We start from the raw sequence: 23645 nt of genomic DNA, 5'->3' as shown, positions 1-23645 counted from the left end.
TTACTTTCAAAAATTTTTGTCCTCAGAAACTACTGGACAGAATTCAATGAAAATTGATATGATTGTTCTGTAGGTAGAGTGTGAGGTATTTTTATCTAACAGAAAACATTGCCTCTGTGTCACTGATTTTGGCTTGCTTTCTACTTCTGAAATGGCACAAATGTGATATGCTATAAAATGGGGTGACTTTCATTAGAATCTTTGGTTCCCATGATATGATTACTCTTTCGTAACTGTGATGACTGGAATGTTTTTCAATTAAAACAACTAGTTATCAGGAACACTTGTTTATGATATATAAGAGGTACATTCTGATCTTGTATGAAGTTAGAACTATGAAGCTATGACGGTAAACATGGCACCCATCAGCAGCATAATTTGGAGTAGTAATATATAGTTATGCAAATCATACGCAAATGTAAAGTACTGAAATTACGATTGCAAGAAGTCGCTAACAATATTAGTGACTTAAAAATAGAAAATTTCTTATTAAGCAAGGTGAGCTGAGCAATTCAGGCTCTTTAGAGCCTCCAGTTTACTTACAAAGTCAATTTGAATGGGCATAATATTAAGACAACTGTTTTCCAATTTTCTTGCTAATAAAAGAAAACAGTTTGTGTTTACAATTTTAATTTCTTATATCATGGCTTCAAATAAGTGGTATTAATATTTAGGAAAAGTGGAAAGAGGTAACAGTATTTTTTTTATTTATCAAGCTACGTTCATCTAAATGTGTTTGCAATGTTTGGCTCTTTTATTTCCAGTTTTGCAGTGTTACACCTTGTTTATAACATATTGGTTCATTTTTCATTCAGATTTAAATCATTAGTTATTTATTGGATTAATACATTCATCAAGTCTAAATTAAACTCAGCACCATAACTTTGGTGAGCTGCTTAGAAACTATTATTTACATAATCACTGGTTAAATGTTATATTATAGCAGCTTGTGTGGCTATCACTGTGTTTGACTTAAAAAGAAGTGGTTGTATGCTTTAAAAATAGCAGTATTATGTGTTATCATTTATTCCAGTAATCTTTTAGTTAGATATCATTTTGTGCTTTATATTATTAATAAAGGGATGAAGACAGGTATGAATGGTCTATAGGTGTCATATATTGTAGATTTATGTTGTACATGTATGTTATCCAGGTGTACTGTTGCATGTTTGTGATGGGGATTTATTCTTGGCATTGAAAATACATTTTTACTTCTCAGAATTTCCTCTCTTTCAAAAATAGTTTTTATTTATGTGAAATCTCTGGTTTTCAAGATGTAAGATTCATTCGTTTTATCATAAATATACCGTAAATTATTTTCATTCATTTTCTTGGAGCTATTGCATTTCAACTGCAAGCTTGTGCGTAACACAGGATTTTTAGTACACATGTGTTGGTGAATATATGGTAGCTGCAGAAAGCAATCTAAATATTTTAAAAATTTAAACTAACTTACTCATACTTATGAACAATGTATATAGCACAATGCTTTATGTATAGATATAAAATATGGCATAATGCTAATCTAAAATTATTTCTATTTCTTTTGGCCATCATGATGTCAATCCAGATAAGTTGTGTTAAGCAATGTCTTGTATGTTAACTTTATTAGTAGATTTATTTAACCTGTCATGGTACATGTATCCATAATGTACCAACCTGTACTATGGGTAATATTTACAGGTGTAGATAAACTGCACATTATTTAGAATGTCCTGTAAATCTTTCAGTGCCTAAGGATGAATACTTCTAACATTATCACCCCATACACAAATGGCTGTGTTCAGTTCAAATGGTTTTATCTTCATTTAAATGAAGACAATACTATTTTAACTGAACACAGCCATTTGTGTAAAGAAGGATTTTAGTAACCTTGTGTGCATGTGTCTGTCTGTCTTATCCATGAACCTTATTGTTGTATATTAATGTTTGTGTATTTCAGTTAACATAGAAAGTTCATGTAGTATACACCAATGTACATGTATTGTACTTATTTATAGGAAATGTATTATTTAGACATACCAGTAATTACAAATGTATTATGTAGACAAATTATGCTTTACTGAAAGGGTTGTATGGAATATTTTATCTTAACAACTCAGCATTTTGTCATGTCAGTATAGATATTAAACACGCCTGTTAAAATAGTTTTAACACATACATTTACACTAATTACAGATGAAAAGGAACTCCATGTGTGCCTAAATAAATGTAAAAATATCAGTAATTTAAGATTACTGTGTCTGTGGTATTGGGAAATTTATTTTGTTTCATGAGAGTTTAACTACATGTGAGTTTACCTGAGATGACTACCTTTTTGTTAGTACAAATTGAATTGTTCTTTAAAATTTTGAATTTTTGCACTGTATATAAAGAAAAGTGGTATTATATACTTCAAATTATCAGTCACAAAAATGCAATAGTATAAAATTTTGAAGTTAGTATTTTGGTGTATGTTAATGCCTACATACTTGAAAGTTTCTAAATACATGTATATATAATGTTAAATTGATTTTTAATCATGATTTATGTCTGAATGAATGATTGTAGGAACTATTATGAAGGAGAGTTCAGGAAGTCAATTAAAGCCAGACTTTTAGTTTCTCAGGTAATGATATACAACCCTATCTTGTATAAGATCAAAACATACATGTAAAAATACATGTCTGTGTATAGTGTATAATCAGTAACACAAACAACTACTGAAAATTTGAAGTTAATATGCTACCAATAGTAAAAATGGGCAAGAATACTTTTTTATACTCCAGTTTTGTGTCTCTGCACCTGTTGGCTTGTAATTATTTTAATAGATGTTTTTTTTTCATGATGGTAGGAATTATTTTAATTTAATCTTTTAATTTTTATTCTTTTCTGATTTTTCAAATCAGCTGAGTGCTATGGGACTTTAAACATTAAAAATGGTGAAAAAATATATCAAGTCCTTGAAGTACTAATTGTTTAGTTGCCAGTGTACATGTGGCCTAAAATGAACATAGTTTATAAACACATGCTACACAACTGTTTCATTTAATCACAATTATATGAAAAAACTTTCATGTTTAGAATTGAATGGTCACTCTTAAAAAAGCATTGTCCATATAGTGTATTTGGGTTATGAAATTAAGAAATAATAAATTAGTAAACACATGAAAATTGAAAAATATTCTTCATTAAATGTGACATCCTTAATATTTTAGGTAGTGAATGTAGTGCAGGGTAATGCTGAATTCAAGTTTGATTTTCTGATGCTGGTCATCACAGCCAGGTAATGTCATTTGAACTTGCTGGTCACTATAGTCAGGAAATGTCATTTGTACCTGCTGGTCATCACAGCCAGATAATGTTATTTAAACCTGCTGGTCACCGCAACCAGGTAATGTCATTTGAACTTGCTGGTCATCACAGCCAGGAAATGACATTTGTACCTGCTGGTCATCACAGCCAGGTAATGTAATATGTACTTGCTGGTCATCACAGTCAGGTAATGTCATTTGAACTTGCTGGTCATCACAGCCAGGAAATGACATTTGTACCTGCTGGTCATCTCAGCCAGGTAATGTCATTTGTACCTGCTGGTCATCACAGCCAGGTAATGTCATATGTACCTGCTGGTCATCACAGTCAGGTAATGTCATTTGAACTTGCTGGTCATCACAGCCAGGAAATGACATTTGTACCTGCTGGTATTCTCAGCCAGGTAATGTCATTTGTACCTGTTGGTCATCACAGCCAGGTAATGTCATATGTACCTGCTGGTCATCACAGTCAGGTAATGTCATTTGAACTTGCTGGTCATCACAGCCAGGAAATGACATTTGTACCTGCTGGTCATCACAGTCAGGTTATGTCATTTGTACCTGCTGGTCATCACAGTCAGGTTATGTCATTTGAACTTGCTGGTCATCACAGCCAGGAAATGACATTTGTACCTGCTGGTCATCACATCCAAGTAAAGTCATTTGTACCTGCTGGATATCACTCATAAATGCTCTACTACATAAAATCAACATTAATACTTGAAGCAAGTTGACCCCAAGTTCTGACCTTTTTGTACTGGAATAACTGAAGAAAAATACCAGTTTTGCTGTTAATTTGTCTATGAAATTAGTAACAATGGAGTTTAATTTCCATGGTCATTTAAATACTAGACTGTTTCATTCATGCAGTTAAACAGCTGAAGGTAGGAGATTTTTACCTGTTAGCAGTATCAGTATGTGACCACTTGAATGTGATAAAATGAAAAAAAAACACATGTACTGATTAAATCAGTATTCAAATAACAAATACTGTTTCCACTTGTTACAAGTTCTCTATAAGTTTATGTTACATGCAATCATTTGCAACAAATTTTTAAAAAGGATGTGCTTACTATTTGTTCATTCTCAAGTTGTCAGAAGGGGATAAATCTTTGATGCTAACTCAAACTGTTATATATTTTTTATACCCACATATACTAATTTGAATAAGGTTTGCCACCTCAGGTGGAGATAATTGTTTATTCTACTTTGTTCCTTATCCTTAATAATACAAGTACATGTACTAAGTGGTTTAGATAGTGTTTCTGTTCCTTGATTTCTTTTAGATTCAAAATTATAAACTAACATAACACAAAAAGGCATTTAACTTGGCAAGTTACAAAAAGGTTTGCTAACTTCAACTATTACTCTTACTGACAATAAGAAAACTCTGTTCCATACTACGTTTTTTTTTCTTCAATATCAAGAAATTATACACTGCTTATGTATTGTGCCTCATTTGGTTTATTGCTGGATATATCAATCGTAATACTCCTACAAAAAATAATTCTTGTCAAAATTTCATTATTTACCACAATCATTACTAATTTAGCATTATTTAACTTTAATCCCAAGAAAGACTTTTATGAAACACATGTCTCCATTAAGTAATTGTTCTTAGACTGACAATGTAGTGTTAGCTTTATGCGTTTTTCATTACAACTTGATATGAGTTGTACTTCTATTTTCTTCATACTTTGATTATGTTGTAGTATTATAGCAGGTCTGGGATTGATAGAAAGCAGTTCAGTGATATTAGTAGCTAGTATGCTTGTCTCACCATTGATGGTATGTTATATTTTTAATGGCAGTAGCAATGATTTGGATTTCAGTTTTTAGAATAGGCTTTTTTAACAATTTTCTGAATTACAATGTGTCATTTTTTGACATGCTTATTGAAGTGAATATTTCTGATTTTTATGCATTATTTTCAGTTTGAATGTGATAATTGATTCATGGCCCCATCTTATCCCAATAACTAGCAGTAGTATCATCAACTTGTAGTATTATGACTTTCTTCCCTTTTTATAACCCATGCAATGATGTTTCACAGGGTGTAATGTTTTTGACCCATCAGTCCATCAGTCAATCGTTAGTTTTCTGGACTTTTTTCCTAAATGCTTTAGCTGATTTTTTTTGGGATGTGAGTCAACCATGATAAGTTACAATTAAGTTTACATTTTGTTCCACTTCACTGATTTTTATCAAAATTATAGGCCTTGGACAAGTTTTATGAAAAAAAAAAAAACAGTTCTGTACTTTTTTTCTAAGGGTTTGCAGATATTGAGCTTATTTTAGTATGTGAGTCTACCATGATTTACAGAGCAAGTTTCATCTGCATCGTCTACACTGTACTATGATGACTTACAGATCAAGTTTATGTTTCGTTTAGATTTACAATGAATTAAGGCCCTATGAACTTCCTTTTTTTTCAAATACTTTTTATTTAAGAGTCCAGTATGTGGATGCCTGGGTTATGTGAGCGTTCTCACTTAGGTTCTATAATTTGTTCTAGAAGTGATATGATACTCATTCTTTGCATAAAATAATTTCTTAAATAATGAAATGTAATAATACATGTAATACAAAATAGTGCAGGTAGCTTTGCTGTATGAGGAGATTTAAGATTCAGCTGAAGTCAATATCTAGGACATTCCTTAGTGAAATGTTTTCATTCATAGTTTTAGTAATACATTAAATTAAACACAGAAACATTGCTAAATGCATCTTTATATGTATATGACACACAACCACAAGTCAAACTCTGGAACACATGTTTTATAACATCTATATAACATTAACAACAAAAATATAAACAACCTACTTTAGAATAAATCTACAGCTGTCATTTAGCAATGTTTCAGTGTTTAATTTAATGTATTATTAAAACTATGAATGAAAGCATTTCATTAAGGAATGTCCTAGATATTGACTTTAGCAGAACCTTAAAATACATTATCCATTGAGACCACCTTATTTAGACTTACAAGGGAAACAATCCTTCCTTTCCTCTATTTTATGATGTTGATGCTTTAATGTGTATAGAATATAGCTTTGTGGATGTTAAATTGTTATTTGCTTTTATTGATAAATATTTTCTATTTTATAGGGTCCTATTTTAGCTGGTACATTTGGATTTGTGATAAAGAATTATTCCTTGAGAAATTTGGGTATAGCTTCTGAAGTTAAAGGTCTCCTGATCTGTGTTTTATGTGGTATGTTTACATTACTGCAGTAAAATAATACATTTCAATATGGTAGACATGTCAAATTTGGTAAACCTGATGCTGCTAAAAAAAATTCTATCTTGTCCATGAGATGTCAATTACTTTTTTTAGTGTGATAAGAAATACTTGATAAACCTGTAACTTAACGAAGCCAGACATATAATTTTTCTATGTATTGTTCTATCTATGATGTACTGTTTTTTAGGTTTTATAGTTGGCCTGATAGCTTCTAGTATAGCAGTACATCAGGGTACTTTGGGTGGTACAGAATCTTACCCAACAGATGAAATGAAATCCAGGTAATGTATTTATATTGACTCATCTATATTCTGTGTAGGTAATGTATCAGTAGTTAACTGTAATGTTTTAAATATGAACTATATGGTTGTCTTAGTGGTTTCCTTCCTCATAAGAGTATTTATAACTTTCAAAAATTTTCTTAAGAAGTTAAGAATGAATGAGACTTATTAAGCCAAGTAAAATTGTTTTACCTGTTCTACCAATTTTGAAAGGAGGTCTAGTAGCCACTGCAGTCCATCAGGGTGTACCTACTTTGTATAATCTGTAACTCAAAAAATATTAAGCCAATATAATTAAAAATTGGCACAGTTTTTGCATACATATTGAAATGTGCATCTCTTATAATGGAGAATTTGAAATAATTTTTCCTTCATATTTAGCTTGTTAAACTTATATAGATATTTAGAATTTTCACAGTTTTTATATTCATACTGAAAATTTACTTAAAATTCAATGATTTCAGGGGAGTTTTAAGAGGTCTTATACCTGGTCTTCTGATTGCCATAGCATCAGGAGTGGGTGTGGCTCTGTCAGTCTTAGGAGGAAATGCTGGTTCATTAGTGGGTGTGGCTATTTCAGCATCACTCCTCCCTCCTGCAGTTAATGCTGTAAGTATATATAAACAAAGAGCAAATTTAAAATTGACTATCTTCTAAAATGCAGTGACACTTTCTTTAAAGGTTTATCAAAAGATGCAGTTTATGCAGTGAACTGCATCTTTTGACAAGAAATTTAAAGAATTTTATGAAAATCAGTAAAATTGTTTTCCAAAAAGAATCATATAAACATGAACTAAGGCAAAAATTGTAAGGGCAAATTCGTTTGAATTGAAATTGTGAATTTCACATAAAATTCATTGGGTAATTATGTTAAGTTCACTTCACATGATTTCAATTCATAAATTTCATGTGAAAATAATGTGAGCATTAGATTCACATGACATTTATATAAACTCCCACCATAAAACTGGTCAAAATCATGTGCTAGTATTTTCCCCCTGTGTTACATAATCAATCAACATATTTAATTATTCTGTTTGAAGGAAGTTTACTTTATTTTAATTATACATTAAAAAAAGATCTGTTACTAATTTATGTATGTAGATGTATTATTTGATCAGGGTATGCTGTGTATTATTTAATCAGGGCATGCTGTGGGCTCATTCCTTAGTAACTGTGATAAAACCAGTACCTGTAGTGATGGGAGAAGTTGGTAATTCTACAAATGAGGTAAGAATTGCTTAATTATAAAATCAATACTTTATGGTGTGTAAAATTTAACAGAAAAAATACTGGTCCCATTACAAAAGCATTCATTAAAATTTCCTGTGCTTCCTTGATCTATTCCCTCAATGCATATGATAGTAGATAAATTTTGAAAGATGATGAATTTTCGACTGTAATGATTTGCACTTTGATATCAATATTCATAGCAAACCAAAAGCATTGATAAGCTTAATACATGAGCATTTTAGCAACAATCCATTAATGTCTATTGTGTCCAAATATTCTTTAATCTGCTTTGTTGTTTTATATTATAAATGTGTTAAAACTGATTGAAACATCTTAACCGTTAATGTAAGCTCATTTAAATGTTTGATGATGCAAGAAATGTTGGTGAAAAATGTACCTTTACATAAAAGCATGTATTATTTGAACTTTTATAGTAAAGTGTTAAGCAGGTAAAATTTTCAAATAAATCAGGAAAATCTGGCTTCATATCTACATGTATGCTTATATACTTGTCATACATGTAACATTGATTATATATCTACATGTATGCTTATATACTTGTCATACATGTAGCATTGATGATATATCTTTAGCGACTTGGATATTTATTAAATTTTATTTTTATGTTGTAATTCCCTATAATGTTATGACATGGTATACTGTAAATTCTGCAACTATTGCAAAATCTTTATCATTATGAATTACACATCACTTAGTACTAATCAGGTTCCCAGTTAATTTTGAATATCTCTGCGAGAATCAGACAGTGAATGAAACAGGGGATGAAATAACTTACCACTTTGACTTGTAATTTGACTATTTGTACAGTTAGAATAAAGAATTTCATAAATTTGGTGAATTGAGGTGTAACTTTATTGAAATGCACTATCGAAATGCACTATAAATGATAATTTTATGGAAATGCACTGCAAATGACCATTACAATTTCAGATAAATCTACCAAATACCTTGATTGTTTTATATTCTAATTAAAAATTTCCAAACATATCCAGTGATACAGAGGTTAAGTATCAGTCATTTCAAATGAAAAGGACTTTAATTTTTTTTGTAGAGTTCAATTACATTGCCAGATCAGTAAATTTTTGACATACACATTTCAGATTTTTCCTATTTTGCTTGATTCTTGCAGAGACCAGCACTTGACTTGTGAAATAACTTTTTCTTCTCACTGTCAATTTTGTTCAGAATTTTTCTCTGAGTTTTACAACAGTGTTATATTTACTTATTCTTCTTTAGCTTTTGCAAAATAATTGACCCCTTAAGTACAGAATTTTACAATGATGAAATTTATTTTAGAATTTATTTATCCTATATTATTTAAGAAACATACGATGATAAATGCTAAGTTAGTATTGTAGATTAAAACTGTATCAGTAGAAACATTTGGTATTGATCTTTTTATGGCTTCATCTATTCTTGCTTTCTGACAAACATGGAATAATGGTTGTTTCTTATATTTTGTTTTGTGATATCTATAACAGGATGTTGTCTTTAATCATGATTTAAAATAATTGTCAAAAACAGTTAATTAGAAGTTTATTTTTCAAACACGGTTAACTCATTCATATTTGTCCTAATATCTATCGTTTTTCATGAGTATGTTTTATTATATAGTTGGCTGTGATTTATGTAAAGATCCCTGTGTAAAATATTTCGATAATTCACACTGTGAAATAAATTTGGTAAGTTCACTCTTTGACTTTTTCCTGCCAAAACATCCCATCACAAATTTTGATAGAATTAATAATTATGTAACAAACTTATATGATAAATAGGATGATCAGTTGATTATCATGAATAACCAAAATATAATTACAGGTGTCAAGAACGCTTCAAGACTTACCTTGTGCATAGAACTTAGGTGTTCTTCAGCACTCATGATCATATTTTGGTTATTCACACTCCCTAATTAATAATCCTATTAATATTTAGTATTGTTGCCATTTCCATAAGAATTTAAAGTTTTCTCTACATTTTCCAGACGCTGCCTTCTCCAGTAATACTAGACAATCCATTGAACTGTACACCATTTTTAGACAATACATATGACCCTGTCTATAGTTGTCAGATGGAGATAGAATCAGCCTACCTCGGCATAATCAGCCTTAGTCTTACAATACTTAACATCATCTGTATATTTATAATGGGCATCATCTTCTTAAAAGTAATAGTTAAATAGTTTTATATATTTTTTTGACAATATATACAGTTTCTTATGCTTTTGGCAGATCTGTTTAAAATATTCCGGTACTTATCTTTTTTTTCTTGATGACATCATGTTGTGAGTGTGCTTCGCATACTGAAGATTTATGGTGTGCAATCTACAAGACATACTTGTACATGTATGTTACAAATCATGTACCAGAGAATGACAGAATTGTTATTATTGTTTTATAATGTTTAAGAAGATGTTCCATGTATATACAAAATATAAAGTAAAAGTGATGGATGTCAGTTTATATTGTTCATCTAAAGTTTACATATTCACTAAGATTAAAAAAGCAGAGGATTTTCTATGACCAACTTGACTACAATTTTGTATAAAATCAGAGTTATTATGCTATGAAGGCAACATTAACAAAATACTTGTGATAAACAAAAGGTTTCTATAGACAACATTTAAAAGTAATGCTGCAGATTATAAATGTAACATAATACACATTGTCTTTTCTCTTTTTAATAGATAAAGGAAGTAGCACCACAGACATCAACATCTGATGCAACCAGAGATTTCTGGAAAGATGATATTAAGGTAATAAAGTGAAGAAAGAAATTGTTCTGAAAAATTAGTCTTGTGATCTCTTCATGAAACAACAAAATTTATTTTCATTATTTTCTTAATTTTGTAACCCTCTGTAAATTCAACCATGAAACACAATCAAAAAACATCTTGCCTTTTTTATATGACCACAAAAAAATTGCAGTGGTATAATGGTATGGTACTGTCAGCGGTTGCATCCTTCTTGTTGTCCATATATTCATCTGAATTCACTTGGATTTCATGCATTAGCAAGAATGTTAGTTTGTTGATCATTATAAAATTTTAATAAAAATTTTCAAATCTCAAAAGTAAGGTTGGTATTGATTTTTGGGGTTATGACCTCAACCATTTCATAGAATTTAACATTAAAAACTATAGTAAGAGCATATGGATGTCTATGATATTGCTTTACAATATTCTGTACCACAAAAGGTTAGACTGGAATTGATTTTCGGGGTTAAGACTTGAATTGAATGAGAGGTCAGAAACAAGAATGTTCCTGATGTCCAGACAATAACTTGATTATAAGTAATTGGATCATTTTAAAATTGCACTACAAGGTACCTTACCACCAAATGAAGGCTTGGATTGATGTTGGGATATGACTTGAAACAATTAGGAATTAGGGGCCAAAAAACAATAACATAAGTATTAAGGAATGGTTGATTTGTGAGGTTGTGACTTGAGTAATTTAGGAATTATGGAGCCATAAAGGCATAATAGTAAGAATTTTACTGATAACTTGAGTGAAAAGGAACAGATCTTTTTGATATTCTACAAATAAGTACCATACCACCAAAGGAAGGTTGGGATTGATTTTGTAGGTATTCACAAAGTCTTGTAAGAAAAATTGTAACAATATGTGATATTCATGTTTGATGAAGAAATTACTGAACTGATAGTACAGCTAATAAATGATTTAATGGAATATTTTAACCTTTTTTCTTTCTTAGATTGCAAGAGAGTCTTATGAGACAATGAAAGGAAAGAAGTCTTTATCATTTGCTGCTGATGTAAAGAAGTTGTGTGAAGATATGAGGGTAAGAAATCCATTATTTTCTTACTGTAAAGGTTCATGTTTTGATAATAAATGATCAGCTCCGGTAGACTCTCTAAGTGGATAAAACCCTCCTCACTGATAAGGTAGATCATGCCTATTACCCTCCTCACCGACCTATGATAAGGTAGATCATGCAATTTATTTTTAACATTCAGATTTTCGTCATTTTTGTCAAAGATGACCTTGAACATTTTAATATAAAAGGCATATGTCACTAACTTAATTTTAAGATAATTGAACCTTAAAACAGGAGATAATGTAGGTTCTTTATATAATTTTCACCATTTTCTATTTTACTATTTCGACAAATTTCATCACTTCCGTCAGAATATTTCATAGCCATTCATAGTTCTCATCTTACATTCTACATATATAGGACATTGCTGACGCTCTGTCCATATTAAAAATCTGGTAGATAAAATTTCAGAAAAAGTTGTAGAAAGACCACTTTTCAGACATTCTTTCATATTGCAGAAAGAAAATTGAGGGTCACCAATTTTTTTTTCTTGTAATATTGAAAAAAACTTAAATTTCCATTATATTTCTATAGAAACATTTTCCTGCCAATTGTCTCTTCTTAAAAGAGGCTTTTTAAAATTAATCTTTGTAATTTTACAACATATAGTTTTATTTCAAAAATTCATTGTAAATTTAAAGACATACTTTTTACATCATTTCAAAATCTTTTTACTCATTGAACATGTTGAAAATACATTTGCAAGATAACAGAAAAGAATGCTCCATGTAAGTGCTACATTTTAAATTGTAAAATCTACTGTTACTTCATTAAGTAAAGGTATGACACAGTATGTCCTGAATTATTTTGTCACAGACTATTTTCCATACATTTTTGGATGAGAAGATTTGCTCAACATTTCAGGCTGAATTTTTCAAACACTTGTTCAGCAAAGCAACTGTAACTGGAAGATTTTTTTTTCATTTGTGGTTTTGCATTATGGCATGATTATTGTATTAGGAAGAAATTTTAGTTCTCAATTGATCATTATGAATAGGATTATACCTGACTTTATTTGGTCAAAATGGTATGCCTGCATGTTTCGAGAGTAATTGTCCTTGAAAGGTTAAAGTTTAGACTAAAAATCTATCAGATAAGAAGAAGCTTTCACTTGATGAAATAGTCTTTATGTCAAGGGCTGTCATTGAATCCAGAACTAATTTCATGCCCACCGAAATAGGGAATACCCTTTAAAGGGCAAATTAGATGATTTATGATTGGATTTTCCAGAGGAAAGTAATGTTTTTTTAATTGGTGGTGTATTTGTTTGGCTGATGGCTGGCAGCTGTCAAGATTTTACCATCTTAGGACTTCAACAGACTTTGACAGAATCTATTCAAATTCAGATATAATCTTTCCTGAACCATAAGGATGACCTGTACTGATATTCATAATTTTTGCTATTATCGTTCTTGAGTTATGTATTTTTTTAGAAGAAAATCCAGTTTTGCTTCTTTTTATATCAGTATAAAAATTGTATCTAATTAAAGTAACTTTCCTTTGAGTAATGTACTAAAAACAATTTTTTTTTTCACAAATGTGTTGCAATTTTGCAATGTTAGATTCCAAATAGACAGATGAGCTATTTAGTCTCCTTGAAGCCTCTAATTATACTGCCTCACTAATGTTTGAGGATTTAAAGTTTATATTTCTGTATTTGCCAAACTTTCTTTATACTTCAATTTTAGAAACATAAACATCAACAAGGCTCTGAGGCAGAAGATAGTTTAGATTATGAAAAGGACTATGCACATCTCAGAGAACTGATTGAGGTTAGTTTATTAGTTAACAAAGTGAAAGATTATTTAGAACTATATTATAAGGCAATGTGGTAGATATTTATCCTATCCTTTTTCAATAAACAGTTTAGTTTTAAACATCGCATCACAGTGACCTTACAGTTCATACAAAGACTACACATAGATTTTCCTATATTTTATTCATTATGACATGGAAAGTAACTCCAACTAAAGCACATCTAATTTAACATATAAAGTTTCAGCTAAGTTGTATCATATGGCAGAAAATCATTTTGTATCAGCTAAGATGTATCATATGGCAGAAAATCAGTACTTTTCACATATTGACAAAATAAAGGCTATATTTATAATAATTGTTGTTACACTAACCAATCTTGTTACAAGATTAAAGTCATCTCTACAAAAAGTTTATAGTCCTCATCTTGTTGATTCGTGTATACATCTGCACCATATTAACTGAATAGTTCACTGTGTCATGCAACCTGGTGTGTGTTTCTGGAGGATGCTAACCCTACCGGTGCACCTGGTCTATGAGCCCAGTTTTTAGTGCAGTCTGGTTTGTTCATTTTTGTTTCTTTGTACTTGTTATTATGGTTTTTTCATGTGTGTGTCTATTTTCCCTGTCCAGTTTTTATCCTTGGATTATGTTCTTATGGTTACTCCTTAAATCTAGGTTTCCTTGATTACTCTTATACCATATTTAAATCAATATGATGTTATAGTGTTGAACATTTACAGATGGACTACATAACTATTATTTATATTCTTTGGATCCTTGTCTTAACTTAAAATTATTTTTATGTTGCTTTGCCACATTGTTTTTATTTTGAGTTAAGGATGTTTACTGCTAATGTTCAGCCATTTTTGTCAAATTTTCTGACTCTTTTGGTTTTATCATTTCATAGCATTCATATTTTTTGCCCAGTGACTTTTATAATTTCATTGAACACACTTTAAAATGTTATTTGGGAAATATTTATGAAATCCTCATTATCTCTTGGTGGTTTTTAATAGATAAAACCTACAAAGACAAAACCTATGACAAATCAAGAAAATTCTTTTTCCCACCAAAATTTCAAATGCTTATATTCCAAAAACGAGTACTCTGACCCATCAGTTTTTTATACCTATATTGTTCTAGCACCAAAGATTTTTTAAAAAATTTCACAACCCTTTGAAATCTTGTAATTTTCATACAGAGCAGCCGACATCCTTAACATATGATTATAAGGTTGTGCATGTCTATCTTCTAGGCTTATTCCATCTATGGGGTAACTGATAAGTACATTTTTGGAAGGAAATTACTTCTGTTGTTTTTATCTTTTTAAGTAGCACTCCATGTAAGAATCATGCAAAATATGATTCATGGTTGGTTTTATTTTTGATGTTTTGTTTAAAATTTTATTGTAAACACAAATTAACATATAGCTTTCCATATAACCCCTGTTCACGGGATATATAAATTATAAGGAATTCACTATAGAAGTCAAAATTAAGGGCATTAACTCTGCAAATGACATTGAAATACAATAGAAACTATTGAATTTTTACTGTAATTACCTTTTAAAAACAGACAGATTGTTATGAATGATAATGCATCCATCATATAGACCAATCAAACATCTTAATAACAAAAATAAAAATGTGTAGCCGTTTTGAGGTGTATCACATATTACAGAATTTGCATGATTTTTACAAAGACTGATACTTAAATTTTTTTTGTGGTTTATCAAAACGTTTGAGTTTTAGTGTTAATAATTAAGAAATAAATCATGGAAACCCCAATTTATAATTGTTTTATCATGGGCTGGCCATTTATGTCGCACTGGTTTCCACAGAGCAATAGCGAGGGGTTAAATAATGACATAACTGTCCAGCCCGTGGTAAAACAATGATGAAATGGAGTTTCCATGATTTATTTCAATTCTAACAGAAATATTGTCTTCACATTTTTAAATAGACGCAGCCTATGAGTTGCACAAATGTTGGTCATTTGTTATCACTTTTTTACCATTGTTGTGGTCTAACTAAAGAGCTTTGAAGCATGTCATATTAGAATAAAAATTTATATTAAGGGCAGAGTCATTTTAAACTCAAAACTACAAAAATTTGTTTTCACCAAATATTTGTCCTACACATTCAGCAAAAATAGTTGAAGAGGATAATTCAAGATTTTTTGTCTTTCATTTCCAGTTAAACTTGCCACTTTTTCATACAACTGCTAAAATTTTTTTCAGTCATATAATGGTATCGCCCTGTTGTCGTCAATGTTGGCATCTGTTAATTTTAGTTTATTTATGATAATCTTATCAGATCTTTTTGAAAATTTTTCACATTGTTTCTATGGATGTGATGAGGGAGGGCTTATTGTTTTTGGAGGTTTTTGCCCCATCCATGTTTGAAATGAGGGGCTAAAGGGGGAAAATTGATGTAATCATTAGAATAGATAGAAAAGTTTAAAGTTGATCAGCTTTTTATGATTCTGATGACCATCTGTTCCTTCTGAAATTCTGTTCTGAAAATGTTTAAAGGGTAGGCTTATCCTGAACTGTTTTAGAGTTAAAGGCATACAAAATTGAGACATGTCAAAACAAAAATCAACTTTTTACTTTTTGGTCTGATTTCAAATTTTTTTATTGGATTCCTTATGAAAATCTCTGCCTGCGTGATTCAATCAAATTTCAGATATCTCTTGCGGTTTTCAAGTAAAAACCCCTCAAAAATAGACTTTTTAGCTCACCTGGCTCAAAGGGGCAGGTGAGCTATTGCTATAACTTGGCCTCCCTCATTGTCGTCATCCATGATTGTTAACAATTTTTAAAAGTTCTTCTCTCTAAAACTAATTAACTAATTAGAACCAAACTTAATGTGAATGTTCCTTAGATTATTCTGCATTGAATTGATTTGGGGATTTTTTATTCATTGTAAAACATGGCTGTGGTTCCTGAAAACAGAACATAGGGGGCAGTCAGAAGTTTTTTGCATAAATCTCCAAAACTGTTAGGTTTAGCCAAATTTTGATGGAGTATAAGTGTTCAGCATGGTGAGATCTATCTCTGTTAAAATTGTCATGTATCGTAGGTGAAAGTATTCCACAGGATTGAATAAAAAAAAAATTTCTCCTCCTGTTAAGTCATATTGGAGTTATTTCCCTTCTTAGAAATCTTTTTGCTATTATAAATGCTATTTTCAAAAGTTTTCTCCTCAGAAACCACTAGACAGAATTCAATGAAAACTGATTTGATTGTCCTTTAGGTATGAGTGTTAGGAATTTTTATCAAAGAAAAAATATTGCAGCTTTTAAAATAGAATGTTTCTTATCAAGCTAGGTGAGCAATTTAGGCTCTTTAAGAGCCTCTGGTTTATTTTTGGTCTGATTTCCATGATGAATTGTATGTTCCTATCCTTAAGTGTGTCAAACACTAATATTGTGTCCACACAATTGGGTCAAAATTGACTCCTTATTTATGTTAGTTTCATTCAGTTAAGAATCTTATGTTGTGTAAAACATCCAATCATTATCGAAATAAGAGCTTTAGCAAGCTCTATTTTTGTTGTATCTATTATTGCCAAAATTGATTAAGGTTCCTTCTCTGTGGTCATATCAAACTGTGCCATGAAAAGCATTTTATTACATCTACTTCTAAAAGCATAAAAACTATAAGAAGTAGTGGTAGGATGAGATGCTTTTGCATGGTATACACTATCTGCGTGCAAACTTCAATTTACATGGGAGTTATTACTCTAATGAAAATCAGATGTCAGAATCCTTTACTTTGTTAAATGAATAATCATAATTCAAATGGAAAGGAGTGTAGATACTTTCCCCAACTGTAAAAAGTGCAGCATTTTCAATTATATTAATTGAGCTGTATCCAATAGAGCTTTTTTATACAATGGCAAAAAATTGCAGTCATATAATGGTATTACATGTATTGTCGTCCATTGATTTTTCATGACAATAAGTTGATTACATAGTAAATGTATAGATATTAAATAAATTATACCACAAGTTGCTGTACCACAAAAAGAAGCTTGAGATTTCAGGGGTTGTGACTTGAAAAGAGGGTCAAAAGTGGGCCAGAAACCTACATTTTCATGATGTCTGGTCAATAACTTGAGTAAATTTGAATGGATCACTTTTAATGTCATGCCACAAAGTAACCATTTAGAAATAAGGAGCCAAAACAAGCATTTTCCTGAAATATGGACAATGAAGTTACTGTAAGTGGATGGAGCTTTTTAATATTTTACCACAATGTGCCATACCACTAAAGGAGGGCTTGTACTTATTTTTAGCTCACTTGGCCAAAGGCCATTTTAGCTATTGCCATCAATTTTCATCTGTAGTTGTCGTTGTCCGTCTTCATCGTCCGTTGTCGTTATTAATTTTTCAAAATTCTTCTCCTTTGACACTACTTGACCAATAGGAACCAAACTTAGTATGAATGTTTCTTGGGTATCCTGCCTAGAACTGATGTGAGGATTTTTGATCCGTCAAAAAACATGGCCGCCATTAATAGAAATAGTACATAGGGGTCAGATAGTAGTCTTTTTGCATATATCTCAAAAATCATAAGGTTTAGCTAAATTTTGAGGCGAGTAAATATGTTCAGCATGATGAGATCTATCTGCAGTCAAATTTTCACATTAATCTGTTTAGCCATGTTGGAGTTATTGCCCTTTTTCAGCCTTTTTAGCTTTTTTTAATGTTATTTCTTTCAAAATCTACTTCTGTGACACTACTGGACCATTTGGAACCAAACTTGGTACAAATTTTCCTAGGGGTATCCTGCATAGATATGACGTGGGGATTTTTGATCTGTCAAAAAACATGGTCACCGTTACTAAAAATAGAACTTATAGGTCAGACAATAGTTTTTCGCATATATCTCCAAAACCATTAGGTTAAACCAAATTCTTTCAATAGCTGATAGTCTTTTTCAGTCAAAATTGTTGGACAACTTTTTGTTAAATTTATTGCCCTTTGAAGGCAAAATTCAATCAAGTGAGTGATTCAGGCTCCTAGGAGCCTTTTGTGGGATGTTTTTTGCTGTTTCTGATGTTATTACTTTCAAAAATCTTTTCCTCTAAAACTACTGAATTGATTTGGATGAAACTATGATTGTTTCCAAGAGTATCCTGCACAAATTGACTGTTTGGATTTTTGATCAGTTAAAAAACATGGCCTCAGTTACTAAAAATAGAACATAGGGGTCAGGCAATGGATTTTTGCATATATCTCCAAAACTGTTAGGTTTATCCAATCTGACGTGGGTAAACGTATTCAGCATTATGAGGTCTATCTGTGGTCAAATTTTGGTGAAAATCTGTTGCCTTATGTTTGAGTTATTGTCCTTTTTGTTTTGTTTTTTTTTTGCTGTTTTTTGATGTTGTTACTTTAAAAAATCTTCTCCTCAGAAACTAATTTACAGAATTCAATGAAAGTTGGTATTTTTGTTTTTTAGGGTATCCTTAACAAAATAATCATTTTGATTTTTGATCTGTTAAAAACGGTTTGCATTTCATCAGTGGACAGATGCTAATTGAAGGGGAAAGTAGTTTAAACAATAAATTTAATACAGACATTACATTTTGTCGCTGGGTGGATGTTAATTGGTGTGTTCACACGTCAGGCAACCGGGGTCATTTAGTAGTATGATCTTTACGATCTTTTTATTGTCAATTAATGTGACCTGTACCCAAGCCAAAACAACATAGAGGTGAAATTATTAGACTTTGTTGATAGGTAATTTATGAAAGCAATACAAACAATTAATTACCATCAATAGCCCTTTGATCTTTATAAAATACACATTTTTTTCAAAAACGTGAACATAATTTTGTCTGCAGTACTGTTTGTAAAATCAAATCATTTGCGAATGATGCAAGCTTTGAAATGTAATAAAAGGTAAAAAATTTTGTATTGACATTAAACATGTCTCGACCAACAAACTGAAAAGGTGTAGGGTTATAGAACACATTAATGGAAACAGCTCTTAGAATGCATTGCTATTTTTCACAAAACCGGCCATTTTTTCTTGTCCCAGTGGTGGCCGGTTTGGAGACGTTTCACTGTATATGCGAAAAACTACCGTCCGACCCCTATGTTCTATTTTTAGTAACAGCGACCATGTTTTTCGACGGATCAAAAATTTCCACATCAGTTCTATGAAGGATACCCCAAGGAACATTCATACCAAGTTTGGTTCCAATTGGTCAAGTAGTGTCAGAGAAGAAGATTTTTGAAAGAAATAACATAAAAAATAGCAAATAAACATTGAAAAAGGGCAATAACTCCAACATGGCTCAATAGATTAAAATGAAAATTTGACCACAGATAGATCTCATCATGCTGAACACTTTAATCCCATGTCAGAATTTGGCTAAACCTAACCTTTTTGGAGATGTATGCGAAAAACTGTCTGACTCTATGTTCTATTTTTAGTAACGTCGGCCATGTTTTTCAATGAATCAAAAATCCCCTCATCAGTTGTATGAAGGATACCCCAAGGAACATTCATACCAAGTTTGGTTCCAATTGGTCGAGTAGTTTCAGAGGAGAAGAGTTTTAAAAATTGTTAACAACGATGGACGACGACGGAAGCCAAGTGATGGCAATAGCTCACATGGCCTTTGGCCAGGTGAGCTAAAAATAGAACATAGGGGTCAGAGAGTAGTTTTTTGCATACATTTCCAAAACGGTTAGGTTTAGCCAATATCCTTCAATTGCTGAAATGATCTTATTATAAGGCCTACAAGAATCTTTCAGGGATCAAGTTGTCAGACAACTCCATGTAACAGTTCTTGCCCTTGAGAGGTGAAACATGATTTTTTTTTTACAGTTTTCAGCCAATATTTTGAAAACTATGATAGATAGAATGCAACTTTCCATTGCTGAAAGGATTCTTATTAGAAGGCTACAAAAGTCTCCAGGGAGGGATCAAAATTGTCAGATGACTCCATGTAATAGTTATTGCCCTTGAAAGGCAAAAAAAAATATGTTTGTAGCAGTTTTTAGCCAATATCTTGAAAAGTATAATAGATGGATTGAAACTTTCAATTGATGAAATGATCCTTATGATAAGTTCTACGAAAGTCTTCATGGAGTCAAAATTGTAAGACAACTCCTTGTTAAAGTTATTGCCCTTGAAAGGCAAAAATTTAACCAGGTGAGTGATTCAGACTCCTGGGAGCCTCTTGTTAGGGTTGTGACATGAACTGTTTAAGAACCATAGGCCTGCAAAGGGCCAGAAACAAGCATTTTCCAGATGTATGGATACTAACTTGAGTAAAAGTGAATTGGTCTCTTTGAAATTGTACCACAAGGTGCCATATTTTATAGGAAGACTGGGATTGGTTTTTTGGAGTTGTGCTTATTGAGAAATAATGGACCAAAAAGGGATCATTTCAATTCTAGTCAAGTTCTATTCTGGAGTCAAATATTTAAGCACAATCAAAATTCAGAACTGTATCTAGCTTGAAAGGCATGCCCATACTTGCCCCAACTGTTCAGGGCTTGACCTCTGTGGTCATATCAAGCTGACCCTGTGAGTCATTTGATCAGAAACTATTTTTTCTAGAAAGTTACTCTCCCAAACTTCTCAAAAGCCTTAAAGACCAGGACAAGGTAAACTTTCGCTGTATTGTATCATTGTAATGATACTACAATTTATCTAGATTTATGGTAGTGTTAAATAAGCAGGCTATTAGCTTCATGTAACAATTTTAAAGGAATAAGTGCTTGAGAAAGTTCAACTTTTAGGAAATCTATGTTTTTATACTGATCAAAATTTCAATTTTCTGATTTTATTTTTGACTGTGCTTTTTGAATCAGGAAATGATAATTAAGATTCATTGAAAAAAATTTCCTGTAACACTTTGTTCATGTCCTTATTACACTTAGTGTAGATAGATACATATATATACCATTGATTCAAAGTTGGGTTTTATTTTGAACTTTTTTAGGTCCTCAAAACATTTAATAGCATAATTTAATTTTAAAAGCAAATAAAGTGAATTTTGTGCTAATGTTTCAATTATGAACCTCCCTTTTTTCACCATTATGTGGAAGGGTATCCACATTTATTTCCTATTAATATGGTCCTTAGGTTATGGAACTCCCCACTTTTTCACCATTATGTTGAAGGGTATCCACATTTATTACCTATTAATATGGTCCTTAGGTTATGGAACTTAATGCAGAAATGTACATTTTTCTGCTCCTTTCTTGTAAACAAATTATGCATGAAGTTTGCATTTTGTTGTCTTCAACAGATTTTGGTAAGGGACTTTGTATTGCCATGCCATACTCTCAGAATGCTTGCTTTCAAATTGTTACCAATGTTTCATTGTCAACCATAGGGTACCAATTTTCATAGATTTCTTTGATTATTTCCAACCACAAAATTCAGAATCAAACAAATACATTAGTTAGTATTTAGAACTGTTGGACTTTGAGTTTTGGAAACGAAGTGAAGAAAAACCTGACCTATAAAATTTTACTTCTACTAAAGCAGTTATTCATGAAAGTAGAAAATATGTACTACCCCCTCCTCCCCCCTTTAGTCATGACAGCATATCTAAACTCCTTAGGGGTTATTTCTTAAATCATTTCTAGCATATTACATATACTAAACATCTAAAAAAAAATTCCAATAACAAATAGTGCCTTGTTAATCAAGATCATTTCATCAAAAGATCCAAACATTAAGACCATTTGTATATTTTGGGGAAATCCTAATTATTATATCCCATGCAACGTTGTTGCGAAGGGTATAATGTTTTTGACCCGTCCTTCAGCCCGTCTGTCAGTCCATCTTCAGGTTTCCAGACTTTTTGCAGATATTGACATGATTTTTTGGTTTTTAAGTTCACCATGATAAGTTACAGGTCAAGTTTAACTTTTGTTTTGCTCCAATGATTTTTAACAAAATTACGGGCCTTGAACTTAGCAAAATTCACAGAAAAAATGTGTTCCTGACTTTTTTTCTAAATGCTTGCAGATATTGACATGATTTTTGGTATATAGGGTTACCATGATACAGGTCAAGTTTAATTTTTGTTCTGCTCTAATGATTTTTACCAAAATTATGGTCTTCAACTTAGCTAAATTCACAGAAATTACTGTTTTTTCAGACTTGTTTTTTAAATGCTTGCAGATTATGACATGGGTATAAAAGTTCACCATGATTAGTTACAGGTCAAGTGTATGTTTTGTTCTGCTTCGATGATATTTACACAGTCTGGAGTTTGAAACTACCATTCTGACTAACAGAATTTAATTAGAAGATAAAGATCGGAATTCCTTTTTTATAATGGTCCTTCTACATGTATTTCTCTTACAAATGAATTTACTGGAGTATCCAACATTGGGACGTGTGGGATATGTGAGCGCACTCACTAAGGTTCTTTAATTTTGATAAGTAAAATGTAAGTATTTGTTCAGTGGTTTTGTTGATTGGGAGTGATGCTTTTCTTTACTTACCGATTTCTTTACATTTCAGGATGTGGAAAATGATTCATCAGTTCAGGGAATTCAGAAATTTATTCCTGGTTCAAATAGGTCAAGGGTATGTTCATTTCATCACAATTAAAATACATACCATTAATTATTGATAATTTATTTGTTTTGCTTTCAGGTGGTTTTAAATCATATATTGAAATGGTGTATCACTGTTCCTGTCCTAGATACTTATTTCCACAGTTTATTAAACAAAAAAATTTACAAACCAAGGATTTTTTTTGTAAAAGTGTGGTTTCATGCAAGTATTAATGTCTAGTAATAAAAGAAAGTAAAACAAGAAAGTTGTGACATTGTCTTTGGAATTAATTGGTATCACTTATTATCTGAATGATTTTGTAACTGGGTTTGAGGATGATGTGATAGGTTGTATAATGCTATTGTCGAATAATCTACAGTTCTGAATTTGCTCAACATCCAGTAATTTTTTGTTGTTCTTTTCTTGTTTC

The 23645-nt window shown here is 31.2% G+C and overlaps 1 protein-coding gene and 1 long non-coding RNA gene across 5 annotated transcripts in view; one reads left to right on the top strand and one right to left on the bottom strand.

The window, feature by feature from the left end:
• Positions 1 to 23645, top strand: part of LOC148627060 (uncharacterized) — a 36972-nt gene that overhangs the window by 7512 nt on the left and 5815 nt on the right. For 2 of the 4 annotated variants that reach the window (XM_088566610.1, XM_088566594.1), the window contains exons 6-18: positions 675 to 689; positions 2551 to 2608; positions 3198 to 3265; positions 5009 to 5084; positions 6406 to 6511; positions 6729 to 6822; positions 7287 to 7431; positions 7969 to 8052; positions 10058 to 10240; positions 10760 to 10828; positions 11791 to 11877; positions 13602 to 13685; positions 23180 to 23245. In XM_088566610.1, the coding sequence (XP_088422736.1) occupies positions 675 to 689; positions 2551 to 2608; positions 3198 to 3265; positions 5009 to 5084; positions 6406 to 6511; positions 6729 to 6822; positions 7287 to 7431; positions 7969 to 8052; positions 10058 to 10240; positions 10760 to 10828; positions 11791 to 11877; positions 13602 to 13685; positions 23180 to 23245 (1135 nt within the window). Of the gene's footprint in view, positions 1 to 674; positions 690 to 2550; positions 2609 to 3197; positions 3266 to 5008; positions 5085 to 6405; positions 6512 to 6728; positions 6823 to 7286; positions 7432 to 7968; positions 8053 to 10057; positions 10241 to 10759; positions 10829 to 11790; positions 11878 to 13601; positions 13686 to 14926; positions 15017 to 23179; positions 23246 to 23645 lie in introns of those variants that run through there. The other 2 variants (XM_088566620.1, XM_088566602.1) reach the window with 2 other exon arrangements.
• Positions 3974 to 7430, bottom strand: LOC148627061 (uncharacterized). The gene is made up of 3 exons (XR_015919610.1): positions 7310 to 7430; positions 7015 to 7085; positions 3974 to 4790 (listed from the first exon to the last, which is right to left on the bottom strand). It is a non-coding gene; the product is annotated as an uncharacterized LOC148627061 (long non-coding RNA).

Source organism: Perna viridis, chromosome 1 (assembly GCF_037379345.1).
Source record: "Perna viridis isolate PV_CMFRI_1.1 ecotype Kerala chromosome 1, ASM3737934v1, whole genome shotgun sequence".
In the NCBI taxonomy this organism is placed as follows: domain Eukaryota; kingdom Metazoa; phylum Mollusca; class Bivalvia; order Mytilida; family Mytilidae; genus Perna; species Perna viridis.
This window is presented reverse-complemented; position numbering and strand designations above follow the sequence as displayed.